The sequence below is a fragment of the Hemicordylus capensis genome, chromosome 3 (assembly GCF_027244095.1).
Source record: "Hemicordylus capensis ecotype Gifberg chromosome 3, rHemCap1.1.pri, whole genome shotgun sequence".
NCBI lineage: Eukaryota > Metazoa > Chordata > Lepidosauria > Squamata > Cordylidae > Hemicordylus > Hemicordylus capensis.
Genome location: NC_069659.1, coordinates 320,864,755 through 320,880,593, shown reverse-complemented (window position 1 = coordinate 320,880,593; position 15,839 = coordinate 320,864,755). Strand labels below are relative to the sequence as shown.

General features: G+C 41.4%; 1 protein-coding gene across 8 annotated transcripts in view; it reads right to left on the bottom strand.

The window, feature by feature from the left end:
* The window catches only part of MED12L (mediator complex subunit 12L), a 324,835-nt gene that overhangs the window by 82,749 nt on the left and 226,247 nt on the right, over window positions 1-15,839 (bottom strand). For all 8 annotated transcript variants that reach the window (XM_053305817.1, XM_053305821.1, XM_053305823.1 and 5 more), the window contains 4 exons: window positions 15,532-15,650; window positions 13,633-13,776; window positions 11,647-11,810; window positions 10,058-10,189 (listed from right to left, as the gene is read on the bottom strand). In XM_053305817.1, the coding sequence (XP_053161792.1) occupies window positions 10,058-10,189; window positions 11,647-11,810; window positions 13,633-13,776; window positions 15,532-15,650 (559 nt within the window). The remainder of the gene's footprint in view (window positions 1-10,057; window positions 10,190-11,646; window positions 11,811-13,632; window positions 13,777-15,531; window positions 15,651-15,839) is intronic.

Below are 15,839 nucleotides of genomic sequence, written 5' to 3'. Positions count from 1 at the left end.
CAGCAGTAGCCATCACAACTGTTTTGTGTGTGAGTACCCTCTATAGCCAATATAATGCAGCAGGTTCAATACTGTGAAAGAGTACTTGCACAGCATTGGAAAATGAGGAGAAGGGAATAAGTAGGAGATGGATCTATTAACATGATTTAGACTCAGGGCTTGGCTTCAGTCATGTACCCATCATTGAACAGCAATCCAGTGCAGTGCTGTACTAACAACAACAAATAATACAACACTGCACTGGATCCATGCCATAAGGGCAGATAGTTTGCTTGGATTTTCAGACAAGGGATCTCAATAGCAAATCATAGTAGCTATAGCAGCAACTGTGCAAGTCACTGTTTCTACTGCTACAGCTACTCACAGGACGTATGGCGAGAATCCTCACCGATGTGAGTTATGTTCTTTTCCCATGAAAGTGCTCAACATTTTGTAAAGTATATTTACAAATATCTTATGTAGCATGTATGGTACAAGCAGTCCGAAATGATGACATGCTTCTAGATTGTTACAGTTCAGATGCCAGCTTATTGGTAGCACCAAGTTGCCAAAAAGGCTAGGACAACAGCACAGCAAGTTGCTGCATGGTTGAAAGACACAGCAAAAGCAAAAGTAGCAGCACTGACAGAGTAAGTTACAGAACAGAATGATGCTGAAAACTAGAGGCAAGGAGAAAGAACCTCCCTCAAGATACCACCATCTCCTACATGTACCCACTTTACTGTAAACTGCTATGTAAAACTGCTATGACAGAATTGCTGTATTATATTCAAGCAAAGTGGATTAACTGTGTACTTTCACGGCTGCACAGTTTTGGCCCTCCAGCTGTTTTTGGACTACAACTCCCATAATCTCTATCATGAACTCTGTCGCCTATTAAGATTATCTGGAGAGGTCTGGTTACGGCTTCCACTGACTCGTTTAGTGGCGACCAGGCCTTCTCTGTGGCTGCCTCGGGGCTTTGGAATGCACTCCCTGCTGAAATAAGAACATCTCCATCTCTGTTTGCTTTTAGGAGGACCCTGAAGGCATACCTGTTTCCCCTGGCTTTTAACTGAAATCTAAATGTTGTTGTTTTTATTGAGATTTTAACTGTTTTATATTGTTTTATGTTTTAATTTGTACATTGCCTGGAGATTTCTATATTAGGTGGTATAGAAATACAATCAATCAATCAATAAAAAAATAATCAGTTCCCAGCCACAGTGGGGAGTTGCTGGCCAACGTCTACAGGAGGACCAAATGTTTTGCTGATTGTAGCTCAATTACTCTATGGGGTCCCACTTTCGATTCAGGGAGTAACATCAGAGATGGAAAGGGTTCAATCAATATTCCTTAGGGCTATCTTTTGGGTACCCAGATGTGTACCTTATTCAGCATTATGTTTGGAATCTGGATCCCTTACTATTTTCTTTAAAGCATGGGAGCTCACTTTTATCAGATGGATTAAACTTTGCTTGGATATTCGGGAGCCCTCCTATTTTTGTTTTCTATGGAGGGACTCCTTTCCTAGCCCTTGGCTGTCATATGCCAACAATAAAATATTGCAAATGGGTCTATCTCCTTCTGAAATTCTACACATGGGAAATGAGAGGGAGAAGGTTATACTTATCCAACGCCTCCACGATACTGAGCACCAGAATCTTGTTTCTAGGGGAAATATGACCTGCTCTCCTCTATTTTTTTGTATCATGCCCCCTTTGGGGAATAGAGGTGCTAAATATTTAGCTTCCCTACACTTTTTAAAATTTAGGATAGCATTCACTAGGGCCCGTATGAATGTGTTGCCCTCAGCCCTTTTGGAAAAAAGATTAGATAAGGGATTGTCAGATTTTGGCCTATGCCCTTGTGGTGCAGGCCTCCCTGAAACAGTTTCGCATGTGCTGTTATATTGCTCCCTTTACTTTGATACTAGGAAGGAGCTCATATTCCCTTTGTTAGAGCAATTCCCAGGAAGAGCTGACTCCTTTGATTTGAATTTCTGTCTTGAGGATCAAAGTAATGAGGTTACCAAGGTGGTGGCGGAATTCTTTTATGTCGCTATTAGACGAAGATCTTGTTTAAGGTCTAATTCATAGGAGCTATTGCTTTGTCCTGTTTGTTATGTATTATATCATTGTTCGCATATTGTGTTTTTAATCCTGTTTTTATCTTTGTATGTTCTTTGTATGGCCTATGGCTGCAATAAATTGATTGATTGATCTACAGGAGGACCAAATGTTGTGCAGCCCTGGCTTAAGTGCAGTCTAGTCTCTCCCTCTCTTTCTTCCCTAAGACTAGGAGAACTTTGCTGTGAGCCTGTGCTTGAAAGCCCTCCCATACAGTTGGATATAACCTTGTAAATATGTAAACAAACAAACATCTGCGAGCAGTCTGAATTCAACAGTCAAGCTTCAACAGACATCACAGCGGAAGAATTGTTGTAGCCTGAATTGCACTTCTGCTGTGCTTTCAGAGAAGCCAGTGTTATCACAAATAGATAAAGAGAAAAGATCTGTGTGAAACACATTAATGCCTTCCCTCCCCCCTCCGGTTGGCGGAACAGTGACAGCAAATTCATTAGCTCCTGCCCGACAAACTTCAGCTCACACTTTCTCAATAAACCATAGGGGCTTATGAAACAACTTCTAAATGAAACACTTAAGACAACTTGTTGACATTGGAAAACAGGAGTCACTAATTTGTAAAAGTTATTTTGCTTTGTTTTTACTTAACAAGCATAACTGGGTAACACCTACAATGGATCACATTAGATTGATCACAGTATGACCAGAAACTTGGGAATATTTAGAAGATATGATTCGTTTAGAAAAAGAGAGACAGTGGCTTTTTTTTTTTTTAAGGAAGTTAAGTGAAGATGTCAAAACTTAAACAGGAAGTCACAGGCTTTTAACATGCTAACTGCACAGGACGATACAGGAAAAGGCTAAGAGCTTGAATAAAACTACAGGTAAGATTTAATCTGAAAAAACTTTATAAGGTATAGTGATCTTAAAAATCTGAAGATATCTAATATTTTAACTCTGCATGGCAAGTTATAAAAATTGATTACTAGCAAAGTAAAACACTGTGAGACAGCAAAGAATGAACACACATTTTTGCTTACCACTCTGCTACTATCATATACCCATACGTGATCTGTGGCTTTTTAATTGTTTGACAAGAAATTTAAAGGTTACAGTCAAGCTCAAATTATTACAATAGGAAAGGTTCCTAGATTAGTTAAAAATCAATCATATCAAACCAACGGAAGTCTTAAAGACTCTTGATTATAAAGACTCTTGGAACATAATGGTAGCCATTGCAGTTCTTTTAATATAGGAGAAACATGGTCTCTTCAAGATGACCGACCAGCCTTCCACATTTTGCACCAATTATAGTGGTATTTATACCACTTATATATATTGCACCAATTATATATATTTATATCTATATAAACTAGAAGCATTTAATAACAAATTCCATACAGATCTACTTAAATAACTCACAGGGTTATTAGTTTTATTTTAGGTTTCTTAGATGTCATAATGAAACCACAGCTTCTAGAGAAGATTTATTCTGCGAACATAGAGGAAAAATTAAACAGCTACTCAACTTAAGCAATGTCATTAATTTTAATATATAATATTCTTTTATTTATAGAATACCCACATAATGATATCAATATGTCTACCTTTTTAAGTAAGGCCGTTTTTACTGAAGACACCTCCTCTATAGTTAAACTGACATAAAGCCTAGAAATGTTTTAAGAAAAAAATGCTGGGACTGAGAACAATGTAAATTTGTATTTAAAAGTTTGCTTTTAAAGGAGTAATACTAATTTCTAGGGTATGGGAGTAAATGCTTCAAGCATTATTCCAGTTCAACACTGTTAGTCATGACTAAGCAGCACTATTAAAAATGAGATGTTACTCATGAGAAACTTAGTCTGCATCCTGCTCAGTATGTTTAAGAAACGATTATGGACCCATCCTTTTCTGTTTCAAACCATGTAATATCACTAGTGTACTGAACATATTATCCAAGCATTTTAAACATCCACTAATAATATTCATTATTTCATAAGCATCTTTTTTAAAAAAAATCAAAGGTGCTGTACACACATAAGATTAGCAATGAGAAGACTCTGTCCCCAACTGACAATCTAAAGAGGGTGTAGTACGTATCTTCCCCTAGGTAAGGTTGTTAAGCATACTCACAACCAGTCACTTTGTTGGCCTGACCTTGGGCCGGAAGGAGCAGGAGATGAAGTAGGTTTAGAAGCCTTCTTTATTCAGACAAGACTGCAACAAACTCTGGGCAGCTTGCACAGCACTTAGAAACAGAAAGCTAAGCCACACCCAACCAAACACAAGCTAATCCTATAGAGACAGGACATATATACTACAGTGAGGGTAAGAAGAGAGCATGAAGGAAGAGGGACATTAAGTTAAAATCACAACAAATTAGGGAAGGCCTTGGAGAATATGCCTTGAAGTGTTTCTTAAAGAGTAGCAGAGACAGAATGAATGAATGTCAGGGGATCATGAATTCCAAATACAAGATGCTTCCAGAGAAAATGCAAAGGCAGGTGAAAACACCTTATTAGTCCTTGGTCTAATAAGGTGTTTAAAAAGGATGAGTGTCACTCATACACATTTAAAGTACAAAAGCACATTTGCTAGAACACAGTGACAGCTCGTTTCCTACTGCACAACAAGAGTTCTTAACGTGGAGTTCAGGGACTCCCAGGGTGGGGGGGAGGCACAAGGTAGGTCCAGGTGGTCCATGGAATATATTTGCTGCAATGACTCTAGATTGCTTACTGATGAACCAGAATTAAATTCTTGAAAATAATGATCTTGAGGACTTACTTCCCCACTCAAACATTTATTGGAGCCTTATGAAAACATATTATCTAAATGGGGTGGGGTTTTAAGGGTAATACTTGAGCATGTGGAGGGTCTGTAGGTACAGCGTGAAAAGATTCAGAACCCCCTGCTGTAAAAGGAAGAATGTGTTATTGATAGAATATTCCATTATGAAAGGAACTCCCTCGAAAGTCATAGCGACTTTCATACATTATCCTAAGAGAATAGTCGCTACCAAAGATGCAAACTCTGTGGGCCTGTGTGGGCTAAATACTTTTGTTTAGCAGTGCTTATAAGTTGTGGTACAATGGACTCAATTTCAACTACAGTGGTTAGGACTAGCTGTGTTGTATGTTGTTCAGGTACACAGAAGCCAACAAGCTGGGGTGGCTAAGACGAGTGCAACTATACTACAAGCATCACTTGCATCTATATTATTTACCTCACCTTTTGCAACAAGCTAACATAAAACTTTGAAATCACAATTAAAAATCCAAACAAAAATATTTCCTGAAGGCTGACAGGAAGCGGGCATCCTGAGCATCTTGTGCAAGGGAATTTGACCGCTACCAAAAAGATCCTGTCTTGCATGCACACCAATTGGGCCAGAGTCAGTTATGCATGAGAAGCACAGTCCATAGTGTGCAATTCTTCAGGTTCTTGTGCATCATCAACCACATGGTTTGCATTCTCAGTGGTACACACTTCTAGGGTAACATAAGAACTGACCCTTGGCAAATATTCAATTATTTATTAATTAACACACTTATATACTGCCCCAAACTCACATCTCTGGGCAGTTTACAACAAAACAAGACAAATTAAAACATTAAAACAATTTAAAATGTAAACACAATGTTAAATTCTATGTCTAATTAAGATCTGTTCATTTGGATGAACAAATGTGTCAGAGATGGGGAGGCTCTTATTTCAGCAGGGCACACATTCCAGAGCCTCAGGGCAGCAACAGAAAAGGCCCGTCCCTGAGACGAGCTGGTGCCAACTGGAGTCAGACCTCGCCAGATGATCTCAATAGGCGGCAGGACTCACAACAAAAAAGGCGTTCTCTTAAATACCATGGACCTAAGCTGTTTGGGGCTTTATAGATTGTAACCATCACTTTGTATTTTGCCTGGAAACATAATGGTAGTCAGTGCAGTTCTTTTAATATAGGTGTAATGTGGTCTCTTAGAAATGACCCAGAGAGAGACCAACCTGGCTGCCGCATTTTGCACCAATTTGCGGTTTCTGGACTACATACAAAGGCAGCCCTACATACAGTACATTACAGTAATCAAGTCTGGAGGTTACCAGCATATGCACTACTGTTTGGTGGTCATTTATCTCAAGGTAGCATCCTGAACCAAATCCCCTGATGATCTCTCCCAGTGGTTTTATGTGAATGTTAAAAAGCATTGGAGACTGGAGTCTTGTGGGACTCCACACTGGAACAGTCACCAAGCGACACCATCTGGAATGTGCCCAAGAGGTAGCAAAGCAATGCCTCCCATTCACAACCCCATCATACAGTCCAGAAGGATACCATGGTGGATGGTACTGAAAGCTACTGAAAGATCCAAAAGGATCAACAGAGTCACACTCCCTCTTGTCAATTCCCAATAGAAGATTATCCATCAGGCCAGCCAAGGCAGTCTCCACCTTATAGCCTGCCCGAAAGCCAGTTTGAAATTGATCTAGATAATCTGTTTCATTCAAAACCATCGGGAACTGAGAGGCCACCACTCCCTCAATTACCTTGCCCAACCATGGGAGGTTGGCAATGGGACTATTATTGCTTAACTCTGCAGGCTTCTTCAAAAGAAAGCATTCTGCCCTCCGTCAGATAACATAAGAACATAAGAACACCCCTGCTGGATCAGGCCCAAGGCCCATCTAGTCCAACATCCTGTTTCACACAGTGGCCCACCAGATGCCGCTGGAAGCCACAGGCAGGCGCTGAGGGCATGCCCTCTCTCCTGTTGTTACTCACCTGCAACTGGTACTCAGAGGCTTCCTGCCTTTGAGGCTGGAGGTGGCCAATAGCCCCCCAACTAGTAGCTGTTGACAGACCTCTCCTCCATGAAATTATCCAAACTCTTCTTAAAGCCATACAGGCTGTCACCACATCTTGTGGCAGAGAGTTCCACAAGTTGATTATGTGTTGTGTGAAAAAGTACTTCCATTTGCTGGTCCTAAATTTCCTGGCAATCAATTTCATGGGATGACCCTGGTTCTAGTGTTATGGGAGAGGGAGAAGAATTTCTCTCTATCCACTTTCTCCACACCATGCATGATTTTATAGACCTCTATCATGTCTCCCCTAACTCAGAAGCATTTATGATGTCTGTTAGGCCCTCTCTGCATATAAGCCAAGGGAAGAGAACATGTGACAGGCCGCACTGTTCCAAGCAGCTTGTCCACATCCTTGGGAGTCACAGATGTGTGATGAAAATGGAAGAGAGAGGAAAAACTAAAACTGACTTAGAACTTTTGGTGGACAAATGATGAAGTGTCACACATGCTCTCCCATGCATTTCTTACACAAGATAATGGAATTTTCCAGTTTAAAATTCTAATTCTTTAGGGGGGACCAATCAGATGATCAGAGGGATACTGCATTCAAACAAAGTTGTGTCTTTATTGCAATATGGAGTGATTATCTATCTATCTATCTATCTATCTATCTATCTATCTATCTATTTATTTATTTATTTATTACATTTATATCCCGCTCTATTCCCATAACATTGATAGTTCTCCCAAGACTGTAATACATAAGAACAACCCTGCTGGATCAGGCCCAAGGCCTATCTAGTCCAGTATCCTGTTTCACACAGTGGCTCACCAGACGCTTCTGGGAAGCCCACAGGCAGGGGAGAGGGCTTGCTCTCTCTCCTGCTGTTGCTCCTCTGCAACTGGTATTTAGCGGCATCTTGCCTCTGAGGCTGGAGATGGCCTACAGCCACCAGAATAGTAGCCATTGACAGACCTGTCCTCCATGAATTTATCTAAGCCTTTTTAAAGCCATCCAAGCTAGTGGCCATCACCACATCATGTGGCAGAGAATTCCATAGGTTAATTATGTGCTGTGTGAGAAGGTACTTCCTTTTGTTGGTCCTGAATTTCCCGACCTTCAGTTTCATGGGATGACCCTTGGTTCTAGTTTAGTGAAAGAGGGTGAAAAAAAAATATCTCTGTCCACTCTTTCCATGCATAGTTTTATACACTTCTGTCATGTCTCCCCATAGTCACCTCTTTTCCAAATTAAAGAGCCACAGAAGCTGTAGCCTTGCTTCATAAGGAAGGTGCTCCAGGACCCTGATCATCTTGGTTGCCCTCTTCCACATATTTTCCAGTGTACAATGTCCTTCTTAAGATATGATGACCAAAACTGAACACAGTACTCCAAATGTGGTTGTACCATAGATTTGTATAAGGACATTATAATACTAGTATTTTTATTTTCAGTCCCCTTTCTAAAGATCCCTAGCATGGAATTTGCCTTTTTCACAGCTGCCACGCACTGAGTCAACACTTTCAACGAGCTGTCCACCACAACCTCTTGGTTAGGCACCAACAGCTCAGATCCCATCAGCATATATGTGAAGTGGGCCAGGGTGTGTGTGTCCAAATATGCATCACTTTACACTTGCTTACATTGAACTGCAATTGCCATTTTGTCAAATAGTTTAGTGGCATCTGCAAATTTGGTCACTTGGCTGCTTACTCCAATTTCTAGTTCATTTATGAACAAGTTAAAGAGTACTGGTCCCAGTACATACCCTTGGGGAACCCCACTTCTTACTTCCCTCCATTGTGAAAACTGTCCTTTTATTTCCATCCTCTGTTTTCTGTCCTTCAACCAATTACCAATCCACACATGAACCTGTCCCCTTATCCCATGACTGCTAAGTTTACACAAGAGCCTTTGGTAGGGAATTTTGTCAAAGGTTTTTTGAAAGTCCAATTATACTGTGTCAACCAGATCACTTTTATCCACATGCCTGCTGACACTCTCAAAGAACTCCAAAAGGTTAGTGAGGCAAGACTTGCCCTTGCAGAAGCCATGCAGGTTCTCCTTCAGCAAGGCCCTTTCTTCTATGTGTTTAATAATTTTGGTCTTAAGTATGCCTTCCATCAATTTGCCCAGCACAGAAGTTAAGGTAACTGGCCTGTAATTTCCCAGATCACCCCTGGATCTGGTTACATTAGCTACTTTCTAGTCTGGTTACATCTAATCTGGTTACATTAGCTACTTTCTAGTTCAGAGCCTGATTGTAGGGAGAAGTTACATATTTTTGCTAGGAGATAAGCAATTTCACATTTGAATTCCTTCAGAACTCTTGGGTGGGTGCTATCAGGCCCTGGCGATTTGTTAATTTTTAGTTTTTCAAGACAGTTTAGAACATCTTCCTTCATCACCTCGAATTGGCCCAAATCTTCAGCCTCCAAGCCTGAGATGCTCAGTTCTGGGATGGGTATATGGTCAATATTCTCTGCCATGAAGACAGATGCAAAGAACTAATTCGGCTTCTCTGTAATCTCATTATCTTCCTTAATAAACCCTTTCACACCCTCATCCCTGGTAGGTTTTCTGAGGCTAATATATTTAAAGAAGTTTTTGTTATTCCCCTTGACATTTCTAGTTATATGCTCCCCCAACTCTCTTTTTGCATCCCTTATTTTCTCCTTACATTCTTTTTGCCAGGGTTTATGTTCCTTTCTGTTATCTTCATTTGGGCAGGACTTCCATTTTCTGAAGGATATCTTCCCTTTTATAGTTTCCCTGACTCTACTTGTTAGCCATGCTGGCGGCCTCCTGAACTTGGTGGCACCTTTCCTCCTTTTGGGTATACATTCCAACTGAGCTTCTATTATTGTGGTTTTAAAAAACTTCCATGCTTTCTGGAGTGATTTGACCCTCCTGTCTTTTCCTTTCAGCTTCCTTTTTCACATTGTACACACAATGTGTAGCCATAAGCAGCTACCTAGATATCAAGTCTAGCTGTATGAATCTCTCTCAAACTATAGCCTGCTTTGTAAGAACAGAAGTTAAATGTAGGACGAACAGTTATTCTAAAAGAAGAAATTGGCACATAAATAAGTGTTTCTACATATATATATATATAGAGAGAGAGAGAGAGAGAGAAGTGAATATAAAGCTGAACTTCTTAGTTCAACAAAAACAAACAGGTGTTGCTACCAACCTGAAAAGATCTCCAAATTTGCTTCTGAGATGGCTACAAGAACCATAGAGATCATAGAGATAAGCTAAAATACACCTCTCTGGGGACGAGCACTCTGATGGATTAACAACATGTTTGACAACACCACATAATCTGTAAAAGGAAAGCATATTATTAAAAATTAGATTAATAATAGTACGGTCCAGTACTTGAAAATATAACTTCATTGTTCTAAACTACTACTCTAAGCTCCCCTGAGGAGGGTGAGATACAAGAACAGGATAAAAACTAAATAAATAAGCAACCAAGTAAATTTTATGTTAGTTTAATCCCATGTAAAATTTATGTACATATCCTATTATCCAGGCTTTGGAGTCCAACCCCCCATCCCCCCGGATCTTTTGTGTCATTTAAATTTTAAAAAGCTACAAAGCTCAATGAGATGTCTACACTACAAAACTAAAGTGGGTTTAATGTTGGTTTTCTTTAAAGGAACTGGAGAATTGTAATTCTTCTTGAAAGGTAATGGACAACATTCCTGTGAGAAGCAGCCCTGCTTTTCTTTGGAAACCACTTCAGATCTTCCCAAAGATCCCCTGATTAATTTGGCCCCCTTCAGCCCCACTTCACAGGCACTGCTTTGAGGTGAGCCCCCCTTTGGGCCCCCCAGCACACCTCACCCCACCCCTAAAACAACTTTCCAGGACCAATGGAAAACAGGAGGCAAGCATCTATTCTTCCTCCTTGCTCCACACTGCAAGGGAGCAAGCAACCACCATCCACAGCTCAACTTTTGAAAGGACTTCTCTTTTTCATGATCTCCAGGGAATGGAGTGGGCACTCCTAAGATTTGTAGTTTTTTCTAAGAATTTTAAAAGTCAAGCTGTGGAAGGCTGCTTGAACCCTTATGGTGGAGAGTAAAGAATTCACTAGAGGCTTGTCTCCTCTCCCCTGCTGGTCCTGGTAAGTAGTTTTAGGGGTAGGGGTGGTGTTAAAAGGGTTTGGCCCTTTGCTTGCATCAACCGTACTTTAGCCCACCCCCCACGAGATGGTGCTTCATTTCAGGCTGAAGAGGGTCAAAGTGGGCTGAACTTGAAGAGGCCCCAAAGCGTCATACAGCTCTATCGGGCAATTTGCAGCAAAGTCATAACGCTACAATTCTTAACATTCCTTAAAGAGAATCCATTATAGTTAATCCAATTCTAAAAAGATTTTTAAAAAATCCATCAGTTAGCCAAATGTCAGCTATCAAAATTCTGTTTGCATGAATTCATTTCACGAAGTTCAATGCAAGCATTTTTTTTTAAACTCATTACATGTGAACCCTGTCTGCCCTTCCTCCATGGACAAAGAGGGCCTCAGGCTTCCTGTCCAGGACCTGCCCATTTACCTTGAGAGATGGAGTTTCATCAAGCACCTTCAGATCCCCATTGTGGGGCAACAGCAACACACGGTACAATTTGCATTTCTGATTATGTTAAAGGTTTGCATTTTCCATAAACACTTCAAATAATATTTTATAAATTTATAAGCTGAGCACATTAATGCTGACAGGTTTTTAAAATGCCATTAACATTGTCATTTCTTAGAAAAACATTACCACTACAAACCCTTCAAAAACCTGCACAGTTTGGTCTGGATTTAAAATGAGGCAAGCATGGTAATGCTTCAGAACAGCAACTATGCAAACACACAGCCCTGTTGTGTAACTTCCCGCCAGGCTGGATGACTTCAGCAGGAGCTCAGCTTCCACCACACTCAGCTCATTCAGCAGCTAAAATAAGAGAGGAAATTAAAATAATAAGAGGACCTTAGTACCATTCATTCACTAGGTTAATGTGCATCAGACATTTCCGAGGTGGTGGTGGGGGAAAGAGCCGTGAAGGATTGCTATAGAGCAGAGAAGTGGTCCTTGGTTGCAGCTGATCCACCATTAATTGACCTAGAAAAGCCTTTGTGTCTGTATCTCAATGTAGGGAAAACATGATATATGGAGTATTTGTTTATCTTTTTTTTTTTTAATTTAACATATATCTATACTGCCCAAACTCATGTCTCTTAGTACCTCTAAGAAAACAGAAAGCCTCTTTCAGATGATACCTTCTCCAGGAATGGTAGCACCAAAATCAGGACTGGCTCATAATGAGGCACAGTGAGGTGGTCCCTCAGGTGGCAGATTGATGGAGATGCTGTATTAGCTGCCTCTAGGGGCATGCCACTCTCTGCTACCGAGGTTGGCCCTACCTTACCCAGTGGTGGAATGGCACCACACCGCTGCATTATTCCTCCCACTCTGCCTTTTCAAAAGGCAGAAGACAGGAATGACACAGCAGGGTCTTCCTGCTGCTCCACTCCCATCTTCTGTCTAAGGCACAGCAGGCCAGGTAAGAGGGGGAAGATATGCGCAGGATGTGCACAGGGTGGGAAGGCAATGCTAGGGCTACCTGGCCTCAGTGATGCCACTGGTACACTCCTGCTGCTCCTCCCACTCTGCCTTTTGAAAAGTTCCTGCTGCTCTGTTCCCACCGAGGCAATGTGGGAAGATGAGTAGGAGTATGACCGCAGTTGACAGCACCACCACTCCTAGATAAGGGGAGGGCAGGGGGGTGGAATGTAGGGAAGGGGATCAGCATGCGCCATGCTGTGCAGAGGAAGGCGGTGCGGAGGAAGGGAATCAGCATGTTGGATGATGGAAGCTGGAAGAAGTATAGAGGTGGGGAGATTGGGGTGAAAATTGGTGCAGAGCACATGCATGCTGTGAACCTGTTGTGAGGAAGGACTGGGGGACCTGTGCAGATCATTTCCATGTAACATGGGGCTAGGGCAGCAGTTCACCAAGCTGCTGCAGGTACCAGCGTTAGTTAGTTATTTAGGAATATTTATATACTGCTTTTCGACAACAACAAAAACCCTCTCAAAGTGGTTTACCTAGGAAAAAAGAAAGAATGATTCCATGTCCCCAAAAGATTCACAATCTAAACAACAACCCAACATAGGGCCTCAGCAACAGCCGCTGGAAAAATGCTGTGCTGTGGGTAATCAGGGCTCAGGCCATGCCAGACTAAGGCAGAGAACTCAACTCTGTTGAAGTAGTAGTATTTCTTAGCCCAAGAATTTGACACTGGTAGCTGTTTTGGTTTGCTTCTACAACTGCTGCACCATCTCTAGTCTAGTCTGCTTGCCACTGTCAAACAGGCACCAATTCAAGGCACCGAAATGAATGGAAATACACGAGTCTCTTATTGTAGCTTAGAAGGGAAATGAACTAAAATGTCATGTCAGTTTGCATTCACCCTAGCAGTTCTCCCTGATTTATTGCTGGAACTCCTGTTGGTTCACACCTGACCAGCAATAGTTTGGTAAGCAATTTTCTCCTCTGTATCGCAACAGGAGAACAGCACGTCCCAGAGTGGCAATGCAGACAATACAGAAGTATTCTACTGCTAAAACACGCACATGCAGCTGTTTGAACAAAGTAGATGCGACCATACCCTTTGTTAGGCAAACTGTAGGGTACTTGACATATTAGTGCCATTTGTGGGGGGAAATATTACACAAGGCCTTTATGCTGACATTCTGAAGCATAAATCCATTACCTGCACAGCAAAGTCAATAAGCCCATTGATATTTAGCGCAGGCTCCATTAGATCAAAGATAAGCTGTATGTGGTGAGCCAAAGGAAGATGGTAGGATGTCCCAGAAGCAAAGCTAGTAATCTGTTCCAAAACGTTGTTGGAGATCTGTAAAAGAGAGGAAGTAACCACCAGTACATTAAAGCATTAAAACAGCCGACATACAATTATGCCTGTAATAATGTGCTAAGAGTTGCTCTTTTAGATCATTTTCTTAATGCTACATTCAACAAAGTATTTCAATGTATGGAACTGCACAATAGTCAACAATAAAAATTAGGCTTTAGTTATATATTGTAAAAAGGCCACATATGCTTCCATTTCATTCCCTGTGCTACTTACTAGAGCCTGGCTACACATTACATTCTCCACATGAAAAGCTGCCAAATCCAGACTGTGAAGAATTCCACAGGCTCCTTCCTGTCAATCAAAGGATACTTCCCTTGAGATCACATTGAGAAGGAAAGAGATGCTGCTGGCCAGCAGGGCTTTTATCTTTAGTTATGTGAGATAATTAGAGCCAAAGGAAGCCTCAACATACTGCTAGCACTAAGGATCTTTCTCATGGAATCCCAGAAGAGATTAATTCTATCCCACCTCTGTTTCAAAGTGTTTTTGAAGCATCTGGCTGATATACAATACAACTCACAAAAAAACAGTGCTTGACCTCTGAGATGTAGTACAGTTCACCCTGAAATAAAATTTGTCTGGATTTGAGATAATCACACTATCTAAATGCCAAAATAATGTGGAAATATTGAATTGCATTTTTGCAGGCCATCAGCATCTCCTTCTTGTTCCAGCTCAGGGGCGTAAGTTCTATTGGGCAAGGGGAGACAAATGTCTCTAGGCCCCCTAAGGCCCCTTTGCCAGTCCCCCTTGCCTGCTGGTCCCCTCTCTTGCTAGCCTTCCTGCTCTGGCCAGGGGAGCGAAGGGATGCAGCCCCTTCAGTCTCCGCCTCTCAGCTGTTCGGCGGGTGGTCAGGGTTTCCAGAGAGGCCTCTGTGCAGGCCTCACTGGAGCCAGAACTCTAGTGCCGGCGTGCAGGCAGCAAGGAAGGAGGGAGGGAGGCAGGGAGGCAGGGTGGCCAGCGCTGGCAGCCCTTGCCCACCACAGCTCTGCCCAGCTTTTGCCTTCTCAGGTTTAGTAATGGAGGTAGGATGTAATATCCTTTTTGTGTTTATTCCCCCCGCCTTGGATATTTAGGGATTGCTTGCCATAGAGCTTTAATATAAGGTGCGGGGTATGTAGGGCAGATTAAAATGACTCTGCCCATTTTAAAATCCCCTCTCCAGGCCCACTCCAACTTTGCTACGCCCATGTTACATCTGATAGCCAGGCAATCCCCTCCATCTTTCTTTGATTGGAGGAAAGCTTTTCTTTAGAATTCTAAACAGACCCTGGCTACTTTTCATGGGAAATGCTTAACATGGAACAAGGCTCTTCTGCTCATACCAGCAATGATGTCTTATTCAAAGAATGTGTACCATTGCAAATGTTTACAAAATGAGATTTTGTGCATTGTCCAAAGGGATTTGAAGTAAGCCTTGACCATACTAAATATGACATTAAACACACTTCTGCCCTTAAAGTGAAAGAACTCCTGTGTGGTTACAGACAGAATTCTTTACAGATTTAACAAGATGCCAATCATACTATTCCCTAATTCTGGAAGGAATACTCTTCCCCTTCTTCCCCATTTCTACAACAGCACAAGTTCTTCTCCCTGCTAACCCTGCCATGCTGCCAGTTCATCATGCTCTCTCTTCTTTTCCCACTTTTACCCATCCATATACATTTCCTATTGCATGACTGGCTTAAAATTAACCAAGAAATGGACAAAGTTGCCACCAGTAATGAATACCTGACATGACACTTGATGTTGATCAAAGTATGAAAGCTGCTGCAGTTTTGTAAACACATTCTCCAGTGTTGGAAATGCTTCTTGCTTGTTCTTTCTGACTTTCTGCCCTTCATCCCCAGCTAAACAGATTTTTTAAAAGTTGTTATAATTTTGCAGGTTTTCTACAGTTTCACATCATTACTAATTTAGAAGCACAGTTTATGGCAAAGTCTAATCCAACATAAAATTTAACTGAAAATGAGGAAACATTGCATTGCACTGGAAAAACAAGTTGCATTTAGTCCAGCTTTAAAAAAAAAAGACTTTTA